This window comes from Salmo salar, chromosome ssa29 (assembly GCF_905237065.1).
Source record: "Salmo salar chromosome ssa29, Ssal_v3.1, whole genome shotgun sequence".
Classification (NCBI taxonomy): Eukaryota; Metazoa; Chordata; class Actinopteri; order Salmoniformes; family Salmonidae; genus Salmo; species Salmo salar.
Window position 1 is genome coordinate 13,539,745 of NC_059470.1, and position 16,251 is coordinate 13,555,995.

The following is a 16,251-nucleotide window of genomic DNA, read 5'->3' on the forward strand; positions in this document are numbered from 1 at the left end:
CTTCTCACTTTTCTTTATTTCACTTGCTTTGGCAATGTACACATTTTTCCCGTGCCAATAAAGTCCCTTTGAATTTAATTTAATTGGAGAGAGAGAGAACCAGTCTATATTTCCATTTGTGAGGCTGTGTTTGCCCCAGCTGTTGCATCATTAGATAAGAGCTTGTGGCTGTTTGAGAGAGGGAGGACTTATCTTACCATAGAGCCCCACAGTGGAGGTGTCATAATACCCATAAAACCTAGCGGTCAAACAGGGAAATGGTTCCAATCATTTTTTCACCATTCATTTTCCCCCAATGGCGATTTTGGAAACACTTCAAATAAGGGCTGTGCTTCGTGTAGGCTTACCCTGGCATGACGTTTTGATAACCATGTAAATCTCTCTCGGACAAGGTGACTTTTATCAATATATTTGGTTCTATTTACTCTCAGATTCGAAAATGCTAAATAGCATCAAAGTAGACATCATGCAAAACTACAAATCCCTGCACGTCATCTCTAGCTGACACCTTTGCTAAAAGGTATTGTGTCAATTTAAAACTTGCAAAAGACAGTTCACAGAATTTTTGATTCAGCAGTCTCATCCAGATCATCATGGCATTTGTAGTTCTTTATGATAGCCACATTAGCATTTCATTTTTGTGTGGTAAATACAGGTGAATATATTGATAAACGACACTTAGAGAGATTTACACGGTTGTCAAAACACCACACCAGGGTAAGCCTACACAAAACACAGCCCTTATTTGAAGTGTTTCTAAAATCGCCTTTGGGGGAAAATGAATGGTGTAAAAACGATTGGAACCATTTCCCTGTTTGACCGCGAAGTTTTATGGGTATTATGACTCATACAGTGGTACTCTATTACCAGATATAAGGTGAGAGGAACCATAGAACATAAAATGCAGGACAGCGGGGAGGTGAAATTCAGTCAGGTTGTGTAGAGAGATCAGGCCCTAAGCCTGTTTATTTTTCTCCATGTCTCTGACCTGGTTTTTTATTTATTTACAGTATCTAATATCTACATATTTAATCTAGAACTATGCTCATCTCGATTTGAAAAAGAGTCCCCCAAAAGGTTGCAGGGCATGAATAAACTGGTCATGAACTTTGGCTGTATCTTCTGTTTTTAATTCCCTATATGGTAAGTGTTGTATAATGGTAACAAAAGGGAGGAAGTTGTGTTGAGCAGGATGAGATTAGGTCATACAGGAAGGCCAGAAACTACCTGCCCTACAGGACACCTACAGAACCCGATGTCACAGGAAGGCCAAAAAGATCATCAAGGACAACAACCACCTGAGCCACTGCCTGTTCACCCCGCTACCATCTAGAAGGCAAGGTCAGTACAGGCGCATCAAAGCTGGGACCGAGACTGAAAAACAGCTTCCATCTCAAGGCCATCAGACTGCTAAACAACCATCACTAACACAGTGAGGCTGCTGCCTACATACAGACTTGAAATCATTGGCCACTTTAGTAAATGGATCACGAGTCACTTTAATAATGTCACTTTAATAATGTTTACATATCTTGCATTCCTCATCTCATATGTAGATGCTGTATTTTATACCATCTATTGCATCTTGCCTATGCCGCTCAGTCATTGCTCATCCATATATTTATGTATTCTTATTCCTTTACTTAGATTTGTGTGTATTCGGTAGTTGTTGTGGAATTGTTAGATTACTTGTTAGATATTACTGCACTGTCGGAACTAGAAGCACAAGCATTTCGCTACACTCGCAATAACATCTGCTAACCATGTGTACGTGACTAATAAAATGTGTTTTGATTTTATTTAACTTCTTTAAAATGTATATGAAAACATGATACTGGAATGTGTGAGTGTGATGGGTGTGTATGGTAGAGGAAACTGTTGAGCATGTTGAATTGTTTAATTACATTGTGTACTCTGATTTAGATCGGGGCTTAATTTTATTAGAAAAACAGGAGTTAATGGGTAACATACAGTAAGTGGCGTAGGTAGGCTGGGACCGGCCTCACACTCCAGTACAGTAGGTGGCGGTGCATGCACCTTTCAGTTGATTTAAAGAATAAGTAGCACCTAGTTTCCTGTTCCTTAAACACGGATCCGTAGTGACAGCAAAATAACAATACATTCTCTCAACTATCCCTTTCCTCCCCAAAATGTCTAAACTACAGCAGATCAATGTATTTCTCAACGAAAAATTAACAGCAGTTCCTTCGGAGATATCCGTGTTAGTAAAAAAAACGATCGCAGAGCACCAGGAAGAAATCTCCCGTTTGAAACGGGCGAATGCACGTCTACGAAGACTGCTGGATTTGGTTTTCAAACCAGAGATAAAGTTGCATAGATTAGCAGGTTTGTGACTACGTCTCTCTATTTGACATTCATTTTACATTGTAGCCTCAGTATAGTCATTTAAAATGGAGGGGTTTTGAGTAGTACATAATTTCGCCTAGTCATACACAGTTGCGGCCAAATTACAATTCCGTCCGGCAGATGGCGCTATTATTCCTATTACGTAGATTAGCCTGCTGCATACATTCCAGTTGGATTCAGATGACAGACTCGTGTCCCTCGGCGCCGTCTCGTACATAAAACATCCCCCATTTAGGCTGCAAGGCGTCGATTTCCTGCTTAAATAGCAACAAATGATTGGAACCCACAAACTAGTACTTGGTTGCTCAGTTTTTAGATTATGCACGTTAAGGCCGCCTGGTCTGCGAACATCAAAACGCCTGCGTCTCAGATGGAACGTGTGAGCGCCACCTGCAGATGTTTATTGGTCGCGTGAGTCCTTAGCTATGTTCAAGTGTGCTATGCCAAAGATTGGATATACTGACAAGATATCTCTCCGCCCAAACAATGGAAGTCGTTGTCCACAAAGCGGCACGGCGGGCTCTCTCATTAATGTATTCCTTTTTTGAATATTCGAGGAGGGTTGTTAACGTCAACCGCCTATATTCAATCTAGAGATACGTTATGTTACTAGTCTCATGCCATCAATATGCATAACCATCTGCTGGATGGAAAGAGATTTTCCACAGAGTTGGGCCTCTCGCTTCATCTCTGGTCCAGGGCGTTACGTTAACCACGGTTACTTGTGCAGCTAGCTCGAGCAAAGATTTTTATCACTAAACCAAGATAGACCACAGCCTGTCGTTTCCAATGGGAACAAATGATCCTTAGTGGGCAGAACAAGCAAGGAGGGGGGCAGAGCTAAGCACGAACTAGCGAGATCCTATTGGCGCGTTCTAGCATCATCTGCATATTTCCGTTAGGGAACGCCGACTCAAGTGCGCCTGTCAAATAACTAAATTCGTCTTTGCTCTTCTTCTAAACAAAATATTTTTAAAGACTTTGGCAAATGATAGCGTCTACAAACTTTAGTACACTCTGTTCAGATTTTAGTTTTGGAAACAGAAAACTGTATTGAGATCAAATGTTTCATCGATGAGAAAATTTGCAGAATGTAGGCCAAAATCCATTTCGTTCCATCTTCTCCCCCTGCACGCAAGTGAGCTTCCTCTCACCATATTTGGTGGTGAGTGGAACCGCCAAGCAGATGCTTCACATTTATACATTAGGTGAAATATGTCTCATTGTTATATCTGTGGCAAGAGTACACACAGAGAATGATAGAGGCCAAAAGACCATATTAGCATGGCCAGCGCCATTGAGGGCTTCCACCATTTTAATGTAGTCAACTGGGTGGGACTTTCAACTTCATTGGCTGATCCCTTCGCTGGGAGCGAAGTGAAAAATACTTGTTTAGTCGGTTCTCTCAATCTAAAAGGCACAACATTCATTTGAGCCAATGTCATAAGTAGTTGAACATGTTATTACTACAACCTTGTGAAAGTGACAAACTGACAACTTTATATCGAAGGAGTGCCTTTGATTTGATGGCCTGCGCATGCGAGACGATCGTTAGACTCGATTACGTGTTTCTATGCAGGAGTTTAGCAAGCCAACGTCGCCATGACATTGCCTACAAGCGTGATCGGGGATTTCTATTGTAGAAGCACTTTCTGCCTATGTTCATACTGTACTGTCTTTGGCGGTAACACACCATCTTCTCTGGCACCATTCGACCTGTCTGAGCTCGTATGCCTCAGAGCGTCTGTGTCCCGAGACGTTATCTGCTGTAGTCAGACCATATTGAAGACAACTTGCAGACAAATGCTTCTCATTACCATCAATGAGCTTGCTTCACCTTTCTAATAGCAATCTGTCCCAGTCTTCAAAAGCAAACTGCTCTAATTCTTTCATGTTTGAGGGGTGCCCTCCACCAACTGCTTTTGTGGAAATTAGGGGAATTATCTAAGAAAAGTGTAACGTGCCAATATACACTGAGTGTACGAAACATTAGGAACACCTGCTCTTTCCATGACAGACTGACCAGGTGAATCCAGGTGAAGGCTATGATCCTTTATTGATGTCACTTGTTTAAATCCACTTCAATCAGTGTAGATGAAGGGGAGTAGACACGCTAAAAAATCATTTTTAAGCCTTGACAATTGAGACATGGATTGTGCCATTTAGAGGGTGAATGACACAATTGAGACATGGATTGTGCCATTTAGAGGGTGAATGGGCAAGACAAAAGATTGAGGTGCCTTTGAACGGGTATGGTAGTAGGTGCCAGGTGCACTGGTTTGAGTGTATCAAGAACTGCAACGATGCTGGGGTTTTCACACTCAACAGTTTTCCGTGTATATCAAGAATGGTCCACCACCCAAAGCCAACTTGACAACTGTGGGAAGCATTGGAATCAACATCGGCCTGCATCCCTGTCCATGCCCCGATGAATTGAGGCTGTCTTGAGTGCAAAAGGGGGTGCTACTCAGTATTAGGAAGGTGTTCCTAATGTTTTGTATATTTGGCTGCAACTGTAGCTACTGACTAAAAGAACAATGTGAGATGTTAGCTCTGCTAGCTAGCCAATTATCTGCTCAATAATACTGAAATTACAATATATGATTTTGGTATATATTGATTGATATATATATATGTGGTTTTAGGGTCGTTCCATTTTATTGCCATCACTTTTTGACCACACACCTTTTGATTTGAACAAAGCTTTCCATATTTGCCCATGGTATCTTTTATCCAACATATCATACTGAAACAGGAGTGGTCAAAAAATGACTTTTTGGACCTGAATGACAAAACATTTAGGAGATGGAGATGCTCCGAGTTGACCTGGTCAAAAAGTGATTCAAATCAAAGTGATTGTCAATCTTTTTCTATATTTTAGGCCATTTTGTCTTAAATTTGAATGAGTATTTTACTGTTGCAGCACACATTTTGATAGCATACTGTGTGCTGAGTTACAGTTTCAGGATATACCATTGTACATGCATTCAAGTTAATTCACGCTGAAATGACTATCATACATGTTTAGCCAGCCTGGTCTCAGAGCATTTCATATTATTCTTTATGATAAATCAGAGACACTTCAATTAGTATGATATCTTACATTTTATATGGTATGGTTTCATTTATATGATATGTTACGAATTAGCAAAACGTAGAATATGTTACAAATTTGCAAAACGTATGACATGTTACGAATTCCAATTTTTGTTGTGGCTAATGTTAGCTGGGTATTAAGGGTTGGAGTTAGGTTTAACTGTTAGAGTTAGCTAACATGCTAAGTAGCTAAAAAAAAGTAGTAAGTAGTTGAAAAGTTGCTAATTAGCCAAAAAGCTAAAGTTGTCTGTGATGAGATTCGAACCTTTGGGTTGCTAAACGATTTGCGTTATTTATTTATTTTTTCCTTAAGTAGCCTTCTGTCTTATGTAACCATACCAAACGTCCCGGATTTAGGTTTACTATGTTACGTCTTTTCATCAAATTTCATCCTTTCTTACCCCCAGACCTCCAGTTGCTCACTCTCACTGAAGAGGAGGTTAACCCTGAGCAGCAGCACTGTGAGCAGGAATGGAGCGCCAGTCTGGGGCTGCAGGAGTCTGATGCTGAAGAGTCTATATGGAACTCTATCGACATAACTGTAGAGAACCGCACAGAATCTGATGGCGTGAGCTACAGCGAGTCCGAATCAACCAGTGACTACGAGCCCCCCTCTGACAGTGACAACAGTGAACGTGATCATGTAAATGTGGAGAATAGAATACAATTGTCAGGGTTAAAGCCTCTTAAATCAAAGCGAGGAAGAGGACGGCCAAGGAAAGAAACCGGGGCGTTGCCTGATTTAAAATGTGACGTGTGCATAAAATGTTTTGCGACAGCAAGTGGTCTGAGAAGGCATCTGCAAAATTGGCACAGCGAAGCGAGACCAATAGTACTGCCAAGGAAAGAAACCAGTGAGTTGTCGGATCTGAAATGTAATGTTTGCGGAAAATGCTTGGCGACGGCACGTAGTCTGAAAAGGCATCTGCAACTCAGGCACAGTGAAGAGAGGCCATACATGTGCGACACATGTGGACAATGTTTCGCCTTGAATCGCTACCTGATCCGGCACATGAAGATTCACGCTGATGAGAGACAACATTGCTGCACCAAATGTGGCAAACGTTTCTTTCACAAGGAAAGTCTGAACAATCATATGGTTAATATTCACACAGGGCTGGTTTTTAAATGTGATTTCTGTGGAAAATGCTTGTCAACAAAAGGTCGTCTGAAACTGCATCGGCAAAATCACACTGGGGAGAAATCCCATCCTTGCAAAGAATGTGACAAAGCATTCGACTGCGAGTCTGGCTTGATAAAGCATATGAGGACTCACACAGGGGAGAAACCGTTTCAGTGTAAAGAATGTGGCAAATGCTTTGGCGAGAAGGGAAGCCTGACAAAGCATATGATGACTCATACACAGGAGAAACCACATCGCTGCAACGAATGTGGCAGATGCTTCAATCTAAAGGGAAACCTGACCGTGCATATGAGGACACATACAGGGGAGGGAGTTCAATGTCATTTGTGTGGAACTTACTTGAAGTTAGCATCAAGTTTGAAGAGACATCTGCGAACTCACAGAAGAAATATTCACAAAGACTAAGAACACGTAACAATGCACTTTGTGTTAAATGGAACGTAGAAGTATCAAGAGGACAGCTCTCAGATCACTGCTCTTGGGTACAGTCTGCCATTTGGAAATCTGTTCAATGGTCATTTTAAGAGACGTTACACTTTCAAGTTCAAGTTTGTCAGATGTCAAGGAGCTAGGTCAGTCCGTGCCTGCGTTCTGATTTGTCATATTAAACATTGAAACGGTTTAGGCCTATTGGCTTATGAAATGAATTTATTAAATGTTATGTGTTGTGAGGAGAAACGGATGTTAGTTTGTCAGACGCCGACATTCAATTGGTTTTGGGCACGCCAAATCTTTGCTTGAAGCTCTGCTAATTTACTTTGTCTAATCATGCTTTTGCTTATTCATTTTACCATTCAAATGCACATGTTTTGGTTATGTTAAAGGTAGACATTGTTTGCAAACTTACCTGGTAAGGGTCATTTGAAAGGAGAATTGTTTGTTCTGCTCTCATGCTCCCAGCCTGGTCTCATAGACTAGACGTAACATAGTAAACGTAACCCTTTAACGTAACTCCTAACCCAGCAAGCCAGCTAGCTAACATTAGCTGCCTAGCTAAAGTTAGCCACACCAAATTGGAATTTGTAACACATACATTTAGCAAATTCGTAACATATTGTACATTTTGCAAATTCTCATATTATACAAAAGGTATGATGGACATCCACAAATGAATACATACCATACGAAACGTAACATACTAAATGAAGTGTTGCGGATTTACGTACAGAATATTACAAAATGCTCAGAGACCAGGCTGATGATCCGTTGCATCTGGAGGTGTGTCCAACAGAGCAGCACTACTTACCCTGTGTTACTGGGTTCTGTAATGTGGTTGAATCCCGGGGGGGAGAAATGTTACACAAATCTATTATATGCTTTATGCAAACACAGTTATTGAAGTGTGTGTGTGTATTTATGAATTGTCAATGTGATTACCTTCTTATGGTTATTGATCATTTCATTAATGTATTTTGACCATTTAGTTGTGATCGATCAAAAGTGGTACATTCCAAGGTGAGGCTTGAGGGACTTGTACTTAAACCTTGCCATTTCATTGTTGGCCAGACAGAGACAGGGCTAGGGTTCCATGCTGGCCGTAGGGGACGCACTTTTCACAGCACTTTGATACAAAGTGATTTTCGTAGCAGGTTAGGAGAGCATTTTCTCTAACCCTAACCTCAATCTCCTAACCTGCTGCGGAAAAGTCACGTCGGTGTCGTAAAAAGTGATTCCCGCTTGCATAAACCAGGCATGATGGAGGCATGGTTTATTTTGAGCTCTCCACTTATTTGATTTGCCCCCAGTTTGTTTCCTCGTTTTGTTATTTTCCGTTGTACATATGTAAAGAGTGTACAGTTTGCCAACTACTCTAGGTCACTGTAAATAAACATCCACCCCTGGACATTGCGCTGCTACTTCTTGTCTGCTTCCTCCCTGAAACCTCCACCTATAGGGGAGCCTCCGTTACATCAGACATTATCAGAACTCTAACCGGATAAACCAAGTTTTTGTAGATCTAGCTATATGCCTTCACTCCAAATTAATGGAAAATATAACAATCAAATCAAACCAGGGAAACCAGGAAATTATGGTGCTGATATTTTCCATTCATTTGGGATTGAGGTATATAGTTGGATCTAACACAGCAGATTGCCTGAGATGTTGACATATCTCAACATTAGTCAACTTTTCAGTTCAGCGAAATGTCACTTTAATTTCTAATAAATAGAATGTGTTATGATTGAGTGACACAGGACAGCTAGGCTACTGGCATAAGTCTGTTCACAAAGCTCTAATGGTGTGTGATGTGGTAGCAATGTTGCTATTTAAGGATTATCAGGTTGAAAACATGTTTTCCTTAGTCTTACATGGTTACTTTATTGGAATAACATTAATTTGTATCCACTGTTTTTGAATCACTGCAGAGTTGTTTCTCATTCCAGTCACCTCTTTGGTCACGTTAGTGTGGGTAAAAAAAAAATATATATATATATATATATTGACAAATAGTGCATCCCACAATGCAGGCGATGTTCAGTAAAATATCAATATCATATGTTCATACCGGCGACGGTCCTTACCTGTGAGTGTTCTGCTCGAACAACTCGAGGGTGACATGTAATCCAGCACGCAAACAAAACTTGTGGGAGTTGTAGTTCACATGATACTTTTTTTTTTACTTTCTGAGATGTCTTACTGCTTGAGCATCACATTTTTTTATAACAGGCATCGACTATAAATTAATCCACATTTTATTTTAGATATAGGCCTATCTAAAATGACCCCGTTTTTCATGAATTGGATTTTACAATTTCGAATCCCATTCAAAACAATATGGGACTAGATACCATCAATGAAAGGGGAAAAGGCAGTCATTGTCCCACCGTTTTAGGTACTAGCCCTATTTGTCTCTTTTCAGCGTTTTAGGTTTTCATCAAATGTATTCCTTTCTCCTTACCCCCAGACCACCAGAAGCTCACGCTCACTGAAGAGGTTAACCCTGAGCAGCAGCACTGTGAGCAGGAATGGAGCGCCAGTCTGGGGCCACAGGAGTCTAATGCTGAAGAGTCTATATGGAACTCTATCAACATCATAACTGTAGAGAACCGGACAGAATCTGATGGCGAGAGCTACGGCGAGCCCGAATCAACCAGTGACTACGAGCCCCCTTCTGACAGTGACAACAGTGAAAGCGATCATGTAAATGTGGTCAATAGAATACGATTGTCAGGGTTAAAGCCTCTTAAATCAAAGAGAGGAAGAGGACAACCAAGGAAAGAAACCAGGGCGTTGCCTGATCTGAAATGTGATGTGTGCGGAAAATGCTTGGCGACAGCACGTAGTCTGAGAAGGCATCACCAAAATCGGCATCTTGAGGAGAGACCAAGAGGACGGCCAAGGAAAGAAACCAGTGAGTTGCCTGATCTGAAATGTGAGATTTGCGGAAAATGCTTTGTGACAAGAGGCGGTCTACGAATGCATGAGAAAAATAGGCACAGTGAAGAGCGACCATACATGTGCGACATATGTGGCCAAGGTTTTGTCCTGAACTGCTACCTGATCCGACACATGAAGACTCACACGGAGGAGGGACAACATTGCTGCACCATATGTGGCAAATGTTTCAATCACCAGAATAACCTGAAAAATCATATGGGTACTCATACAGGGCCGGCTTTTAAATGTGATTTGTGTGGAAAATGCTTGACAACAAAAGGAAGTCTGAAACAGCATCAGCAAAATCACACTGGGGAGAAATTGTATCCGTGCAAAGAATGTGACAAATCCTTCAGCATTAAGGGAAGCCTGATATTGCATATGAGGACTCATACAGGGGAGAAACCATTTCGATGCAAAGAATGTGGGAAGTGCTTCAGCGACAAGGGAACCCTGACAAAGCATATGATGACTCACACAGAGGAGAAACCACATAGCTGCAACAAATGTGGCAAATGCTTCAGTCTAAAGGGAAACCTGACAGTGCATATGAAGGTTCATACAGGGGAGGGCGTTCAATGTCATTTGTGTGGAACTCACTTGAAGTTAGCATCAAGTCTGAAGAGACATCTGCGAACTCACAAAATAAATTCACAATGACTAAGAACACATAACAACAATGCCCTTTGTGTAAAATGTGTTGCTTGGAAGAGACTATTATAAGAGCACATGTCACTGGGCACATACATCTGGTCAACTCTAGTTTTGATTACAATTAGGTTGAGTTGTCAACTAACATGTAGGGCTTCCATAAACGTGAATTCAACGTGAAATCAACAAAACATTTCACCATTGGATTTAGGTTAATAGTTGGGTGAAAAAAATACAATTCCCTTACATTGATGACTTTTGGAAAATCCAATCAGTTTTCCACATTGATTTGTTGCTGTTGAAATTATGTTTGAACAAAGTTGATTCCACCAGTTTTTGTCCAATAGGATGTCACTATAAATTTACCGGGTCACTACTGGGACAAGCCAATTTGCTTACTCTAAGTACTTTAAACAATGCATAAACCTAAAGTTTTGCAGTATAAATGACTATCATTGATAAACATTTAAATATAAGCAAAAACATGTACAGTTGATGTCGGAAATTTACATACACTTAGGTTGGAGTCATTAAAACTCGATTTTCAACCACTTCACAAATTTCTTGTTAACAAACTATAGTTTTGCCAAGTTGGTTAGGACATCTACTTTGTGCATGACACAAGTCATTTTTCCAACAATTGTATACAGACAGATTATTTCACTTAATTCACTGTATCACAATTCCAGTAGGTCAGAAGTTTACATACACTAAGTTGACTGTGCCTTTAAACAGCTTGGAAAATTCCAGAAAATGATGTCATGGCTTTAGAAGCTTCTGATAGGCTAATTGACATAATTTGAGTCCATTGGAGGTGTACCTGTGGATGTATTTCAAGGCCTACCTTCAAACTCAGTGCCTCTTTGCTTGACATCATGGGAAAATCAAAAGAAATCAGCCAAGACCTCAGAAAAAGAATTGTAGACCTCCACAGTCTGGTTCATCCTTGGGAGCAATTTCCAAACGCCTGAAGGTTCCACGTTCATCTGTACAAACAATAGTACGAAAGTATAAACACCATGGGACCACGCAGCCGTCATACTCCTCAAGAAGGAGACACGTTCTGTCTCCTAGAGATGAACGTACTTTGGTGCGAAAAGTGCAACAGAACAACAGCAAAGGACCTTGTGAAGATGTTGGAGGAAACAGGTACAAAAGTATCTATATCCACAGTAAAACGAGTCCTATATCGACATAACCTGAAAGGCCGCTCAGCAAGGAAGAAGCCACTGCTCCAAAACCGCCATAAAAAAGCCAGACTACGGTTTGCAACTGCACATGGGGCAAAGATCGTACTTTTTGGAGAAATGTCCTCTGGTCTGATGAAACAAAAATAGAACTGTTTGGCCATAATGACCATCGTTATGTTTGGAGGAAAAAGGCCGAAGAACACCATCCCAACCGTGAAGCACGGGGGTGGCAGGATCATGTTGTGGGGGTGATTTGCTGCAGGAGGGACTGGTGCACTTCACAAAATAGATGACATCATGAGGATGGAAAACTATGTGGATATATTGAAGCAACATCTCAAGACATCAGTCAGGAAGTTAAAGCTTGGTCGTAAATGGGTCTTCCAAATGGACAAAAACCCTAAGCATACTTTCAAAGTTGTGGCAAAATGGCTTAAGGACAACAAAGTCAAGGTATTGGAGTGGCCATCACAAAGCCCTGACCTCAATCCTATAGAAAATGTGTGGGCAGAACTGAAAAAGTGTGTGCGAGCAAGGAGGCCTACAAACCTGACTCAGTTACACCAGCTCTGTCAGGAGGAATGGGCCAAAATTCACCCAACTTATTGTGGGAAGGTTGTGGAAGGCCACCCGAAACGTTTGACCCAAGTTAAACAATTTAAAGGCAATGCTACCAAATAATAATTGAGTGTATGTAAACTTCTGACCCACTGGGAATGTGATGAAAGAAATAAAAGCTGAAATATATCATTATCTCTACAATTATTCTGACATTTCACATTCTTAAAATAAAGTGGTGATCCTAACTGACCTAAAACAGGGCATTTTTACTAGGATTAAATGTTGGGAATTGTGAAAAAAACGGAGTTTTTAAACGTATTTGGCTAAGGTGTATGTAAACTTCCGACTTCAACTGTATGACGTAACTATTTGTCAACCTATGGTTGCAAAGGTGAAGGACGCAAATGCCACCGCAATTTATGAACGACCCAATTTATGATTTTATTGTGAGCTAAACACAACTATTTTCCGCTGTTATAATCCAAAATTATAACTCCGATATTATTACTCTGCAGTATACAAACAAAAATAATGACTTTTCTTTTGTATATCATATCATACACATTTCCAAACGGATTTTGCGCGATATCTGGACTATGGATTGGACAATTTTTTTATCACATTTTCTTTTTGCTGAACAAATTGCTTATTCTATTCTGCATCTTCTGGACTAATCGGACTGATGACATGTCGTTTTCTACTTTCATTTTTAATAGCTAGCCTGTGGGTGTGCTGTCTTCACTTGATCATTGTGTTGTGGCGAATAATTGTCCTGTACAGCAGGAATCGCAAATTGTAGGCTAGTGTATTTGAGGTTTAAAGATGCTTCTAGGATTTGTGATTTGACTTTAAAATGTCAGACTTGATTTTCCCTAACGAATAATGTGTCAACTCCTACGGAGATTTCCATTAATTATTATCCACATAATGTTTCACTTGTCCTGTTTGCAGCTGGATTATTTTCCCGCTGTGAGAAACGGGGGCGAATTAGGAAAGTAGATATGTATGTAGCAGCCTCATTATCGTTATGGTGGTTATTGGTTAACATCTGGTCTAGGCCTATAGGACCACCTTTTGAGTGGATTTCTGTTTTTTATATTTTATCTCCCTAATATAGGCAGGTTATGGGGATATCACAATTAATGTTCTGATGAAATTGATTGCATGGATTATGTAATCTGAAGGGAATAGCTTAATTTGGAGGGGATACTGTATCTGTCTACTATCCTTTTCGTTGTTGTTCTCGATTTTTGGTATTACTGTCAGTTAATGTTTTTCCGATATTGATATCCTTGGTTGGTTTCTGTGTTTTGAATTGTTAATGATGGTCTCTTTTTTTTGCCAGTTGCTCTTTATTTCGTTTTGTTCTACTTTTCTAGTTATTGGACACTTTTTTTGTTTAGTTGCTATTGACCACTTCTATCAGCTATCTAGGCCAGGGGTTCTTAAACTTTTTCAGCCTGGGACCCAAATTAGAAATTCTGTGTTTTCCTGGGACCCAAGTTTATGAAAACATGCAACTATACGTAAATATGGGTACATTACATTTCCCTTATGCCTAAAACAAATGCAATATAGACAAAAACAAATAACAATGAAATTAAATATCCATATACATATCTATTCATGTTTATTGTTCCCCATTAAAAACACTTACATATCTGTCTAGGTTGGAACTGTTGCTGTTAAAATACAATAAATCATTTTCATTCTGAACTGGAATTAACAGATTGATCACATCACACAGATGAATAACAGAACACACACAGGCTTTTTGATAGTGCAACCCTAAGTAACAGTACAGATGAAAAATGATCAGGCCTACTACATCTTACTGTAGAAATTATTGTTGAAAGAAAGTAGAGGTTGGAACTGTGACTGTTAAAATACAATACATCATTTTTATTATGAACTGGAATAAACTGATCACATCCCACAGATGTAGACCAGAAAACAAATAAACACACACACACACAATCCTAATGAGAGGTGTGTGGCTGGTTGAAGTTTTCAACAAGCAGGTCTATTCTGGGCTTCGTTTTTGACAGTGCAACCCTGAGGTCATACGCAGCATTGAGTCTGTTTCTGTACTTGTTTTTTAAGTATGCCAGTGTTGAGAACCCTGACTCACATAGGTATGTGGTGCCAAACTGGACCAGAACATCTACTGCTTTCTCAGGCAGGCAGGAGACCACTTCCTGCTGTAGATGAGCAACCCAGAACTGTGTTTGCCTCAAAAAGCATATTTTTCAATCAGTTTATTCCAGTCCAGAATAAAGATGATTACTTGTATTTCAACAGCAACAGTTCCAACCTTGTTTTCAACAATCATTTCTACAGTAAGATGTACAGAAGGCCTGATCATTTTTCAGCTGTACTGTTACTTAAGGTTGCACTATCAGTAGCTAGCTAGCTTGCTTTGGCTAACGTTAGCTAGCTATCTATTAGCTGTGCACGAGGGGATTGTTTGAAGATAAACTCACATCGACTGCTATAAGAGATAGTACTCCCTTATTTCTGCTTATCATCATCACCTGTTATAAAACGACAACAATGCGTTGCTAGCTGACTTACTCTTCCACTGTCGAAGCACTGTTTCCTGAAGCATTCTGCCCTGTTCTGAAAGAACTCCCTGGGTTTACCATCATGCTGTGGATGTTTGGTCAGGACGTGTCGTTTTAATATGTTCGTTTTGAAAGATTCATTACTAAGCACTTCCCCGCACAAAACACATTGTGGGCGCTCCTAGTTATTTCTAAAAGTTTGTATGCAACCAAGAGAGAAAGAGAGAGCTCGAGAGAGAGAGCTTGCGTTTCATGACAATTGAGCTCAGTCAGAATTAGTCACAGCGGTGATTGACGGGTAAGTGGGAATGAGAAGTCAGCGGCTGACAGCTCTTCATCTGCTGCTGAACGACAGCGCTGCGGCGTGTGGGTCGAGTGATCTTCACGAAAACTGCTAAAAAAAGATCCGGTAAACCACGAAGCACACGCACATCTCCCTCCCCACTCCTGCAGCTGCCAAACTGAGCAGACACCGCTGGTGAACAGAGAGCGCCGTTGCACTTGGCCAAATCAATTCGAGTAATTAATGAAATAATTATACATTTACTTTGACACGTCGCTACCCACCATTAACGGGTCCACGACTCATACTTTAAGACTGATCTAGGCTATAATGACCATAAAGTAAATGCACCTCTCACGTGAGGCCCTTAGGTTTAGGTATGGATCAAATTTGCAGAATGGTTACCTGGAGGAAAATGGGTGAGAGCCATGCTTTTTTAAATTTCAGTCAAGGGGAGGGTTTAATCATTTAAAAATCTAGTCCAGGTGAGGGCCATGTAATATGTAATTGATGACATTTCAATATTTCTCAGTGTTTTAGAATTAGTTTAGAATCACTGGGGACGGGGGACATGTCCCCCCACCACATTCCGTTTTATGGAATCTGATACAGAATGAGACAACGGTGTGCTTTAGGACCATTTGGACACCTCCCAGCGGTCGGGTAGGCCGTTTGGAGTGTTTATCTGACTGGATAAAAAAATGAAATAATAATAATTATGCCCCCCCCTCTTTAGGCTATTTATTGTGGTCTCAATCAAATGATCCATAGCCTATAGGCTATAGGCTACGAAGTGCATGCTCAGAGAAGCACAGAGCAAAGTTATATTTCTTAGGTAGCTGCTGGGATGGTCTAAATAAAACTAGGCTGCACTACACACTGCAATGGATATTCCAACCCTGAGCCCCGGCCTGCTCTGCATTTATTGATTAAAAACGTTTGTGTGTGCTGCCTAACTAATGGATGTGCTGCGTAGGCCTACCATGGCAGTCAGCAGAGTCAAACGTTTTTTCTGAA

General features: G+C 40.5%; 1 protein-coding gene across 2 annotated transcripts; it reads left to right on the forward strand.

Moving 5' to 3' along the window:
- The first annotated feature begins 1,872 nt into the window (after positions 1 to 1,872).
- Positions 1,873 to 11,319, forward strand: LOC106590183 (zinc finger protein OZF-like). 2 transcript variants are annotated; one of them, XM_014180901.2, is made up of 2 exons: positions 1,873 to 2,346; positions 9,513 to 11,319. In XM_014180901.2, the coding sequence occupies exons 1-2, from the start codon at positions 2,151 to 2,153 to the stop codon at positions 10,643 to 10,645; spliced, it is 1,329 nt and encodes a 442-aa protein (XP_014036376.1). In that variant the 5' UTR covers positions 1,873 to 2,150; the 3' UTR covers positions 10,646 to 11,319. The 2 variants fall into 2 exon arrangements, with proteins under 2 accessions (XP_014036376.1, XP_014036375.2); XM_014180900.2 differs by lacking the exon at positions 9,513 to 11,319 and adding an exon at positions 5,871 to 8,450 and having other exon boundaries at positions 1,913 to 2,346.
- Positions 11,320 to 16,251: the final 4,932 nt, after the last annotated feature.

What these genes read in the sequence shown, in the direction of transcription:
- LOC106590183 (XM_014180900.2), top strand. Translation starts at nt 2,151, where the DNA reads ATGTCTAAACTACAGCAGATCAATGTATTTCTCAACGAAAAATTAACA. An exon ending in AAAGTTGCATAGATTAGCAG is followed by an intron (nt 2,347 to 5,870) that starts GTTTGTGACTAC and finishes TCTTACCCCCAG; the next exon opens with ACCTCCAGTTGCTCACTCTC.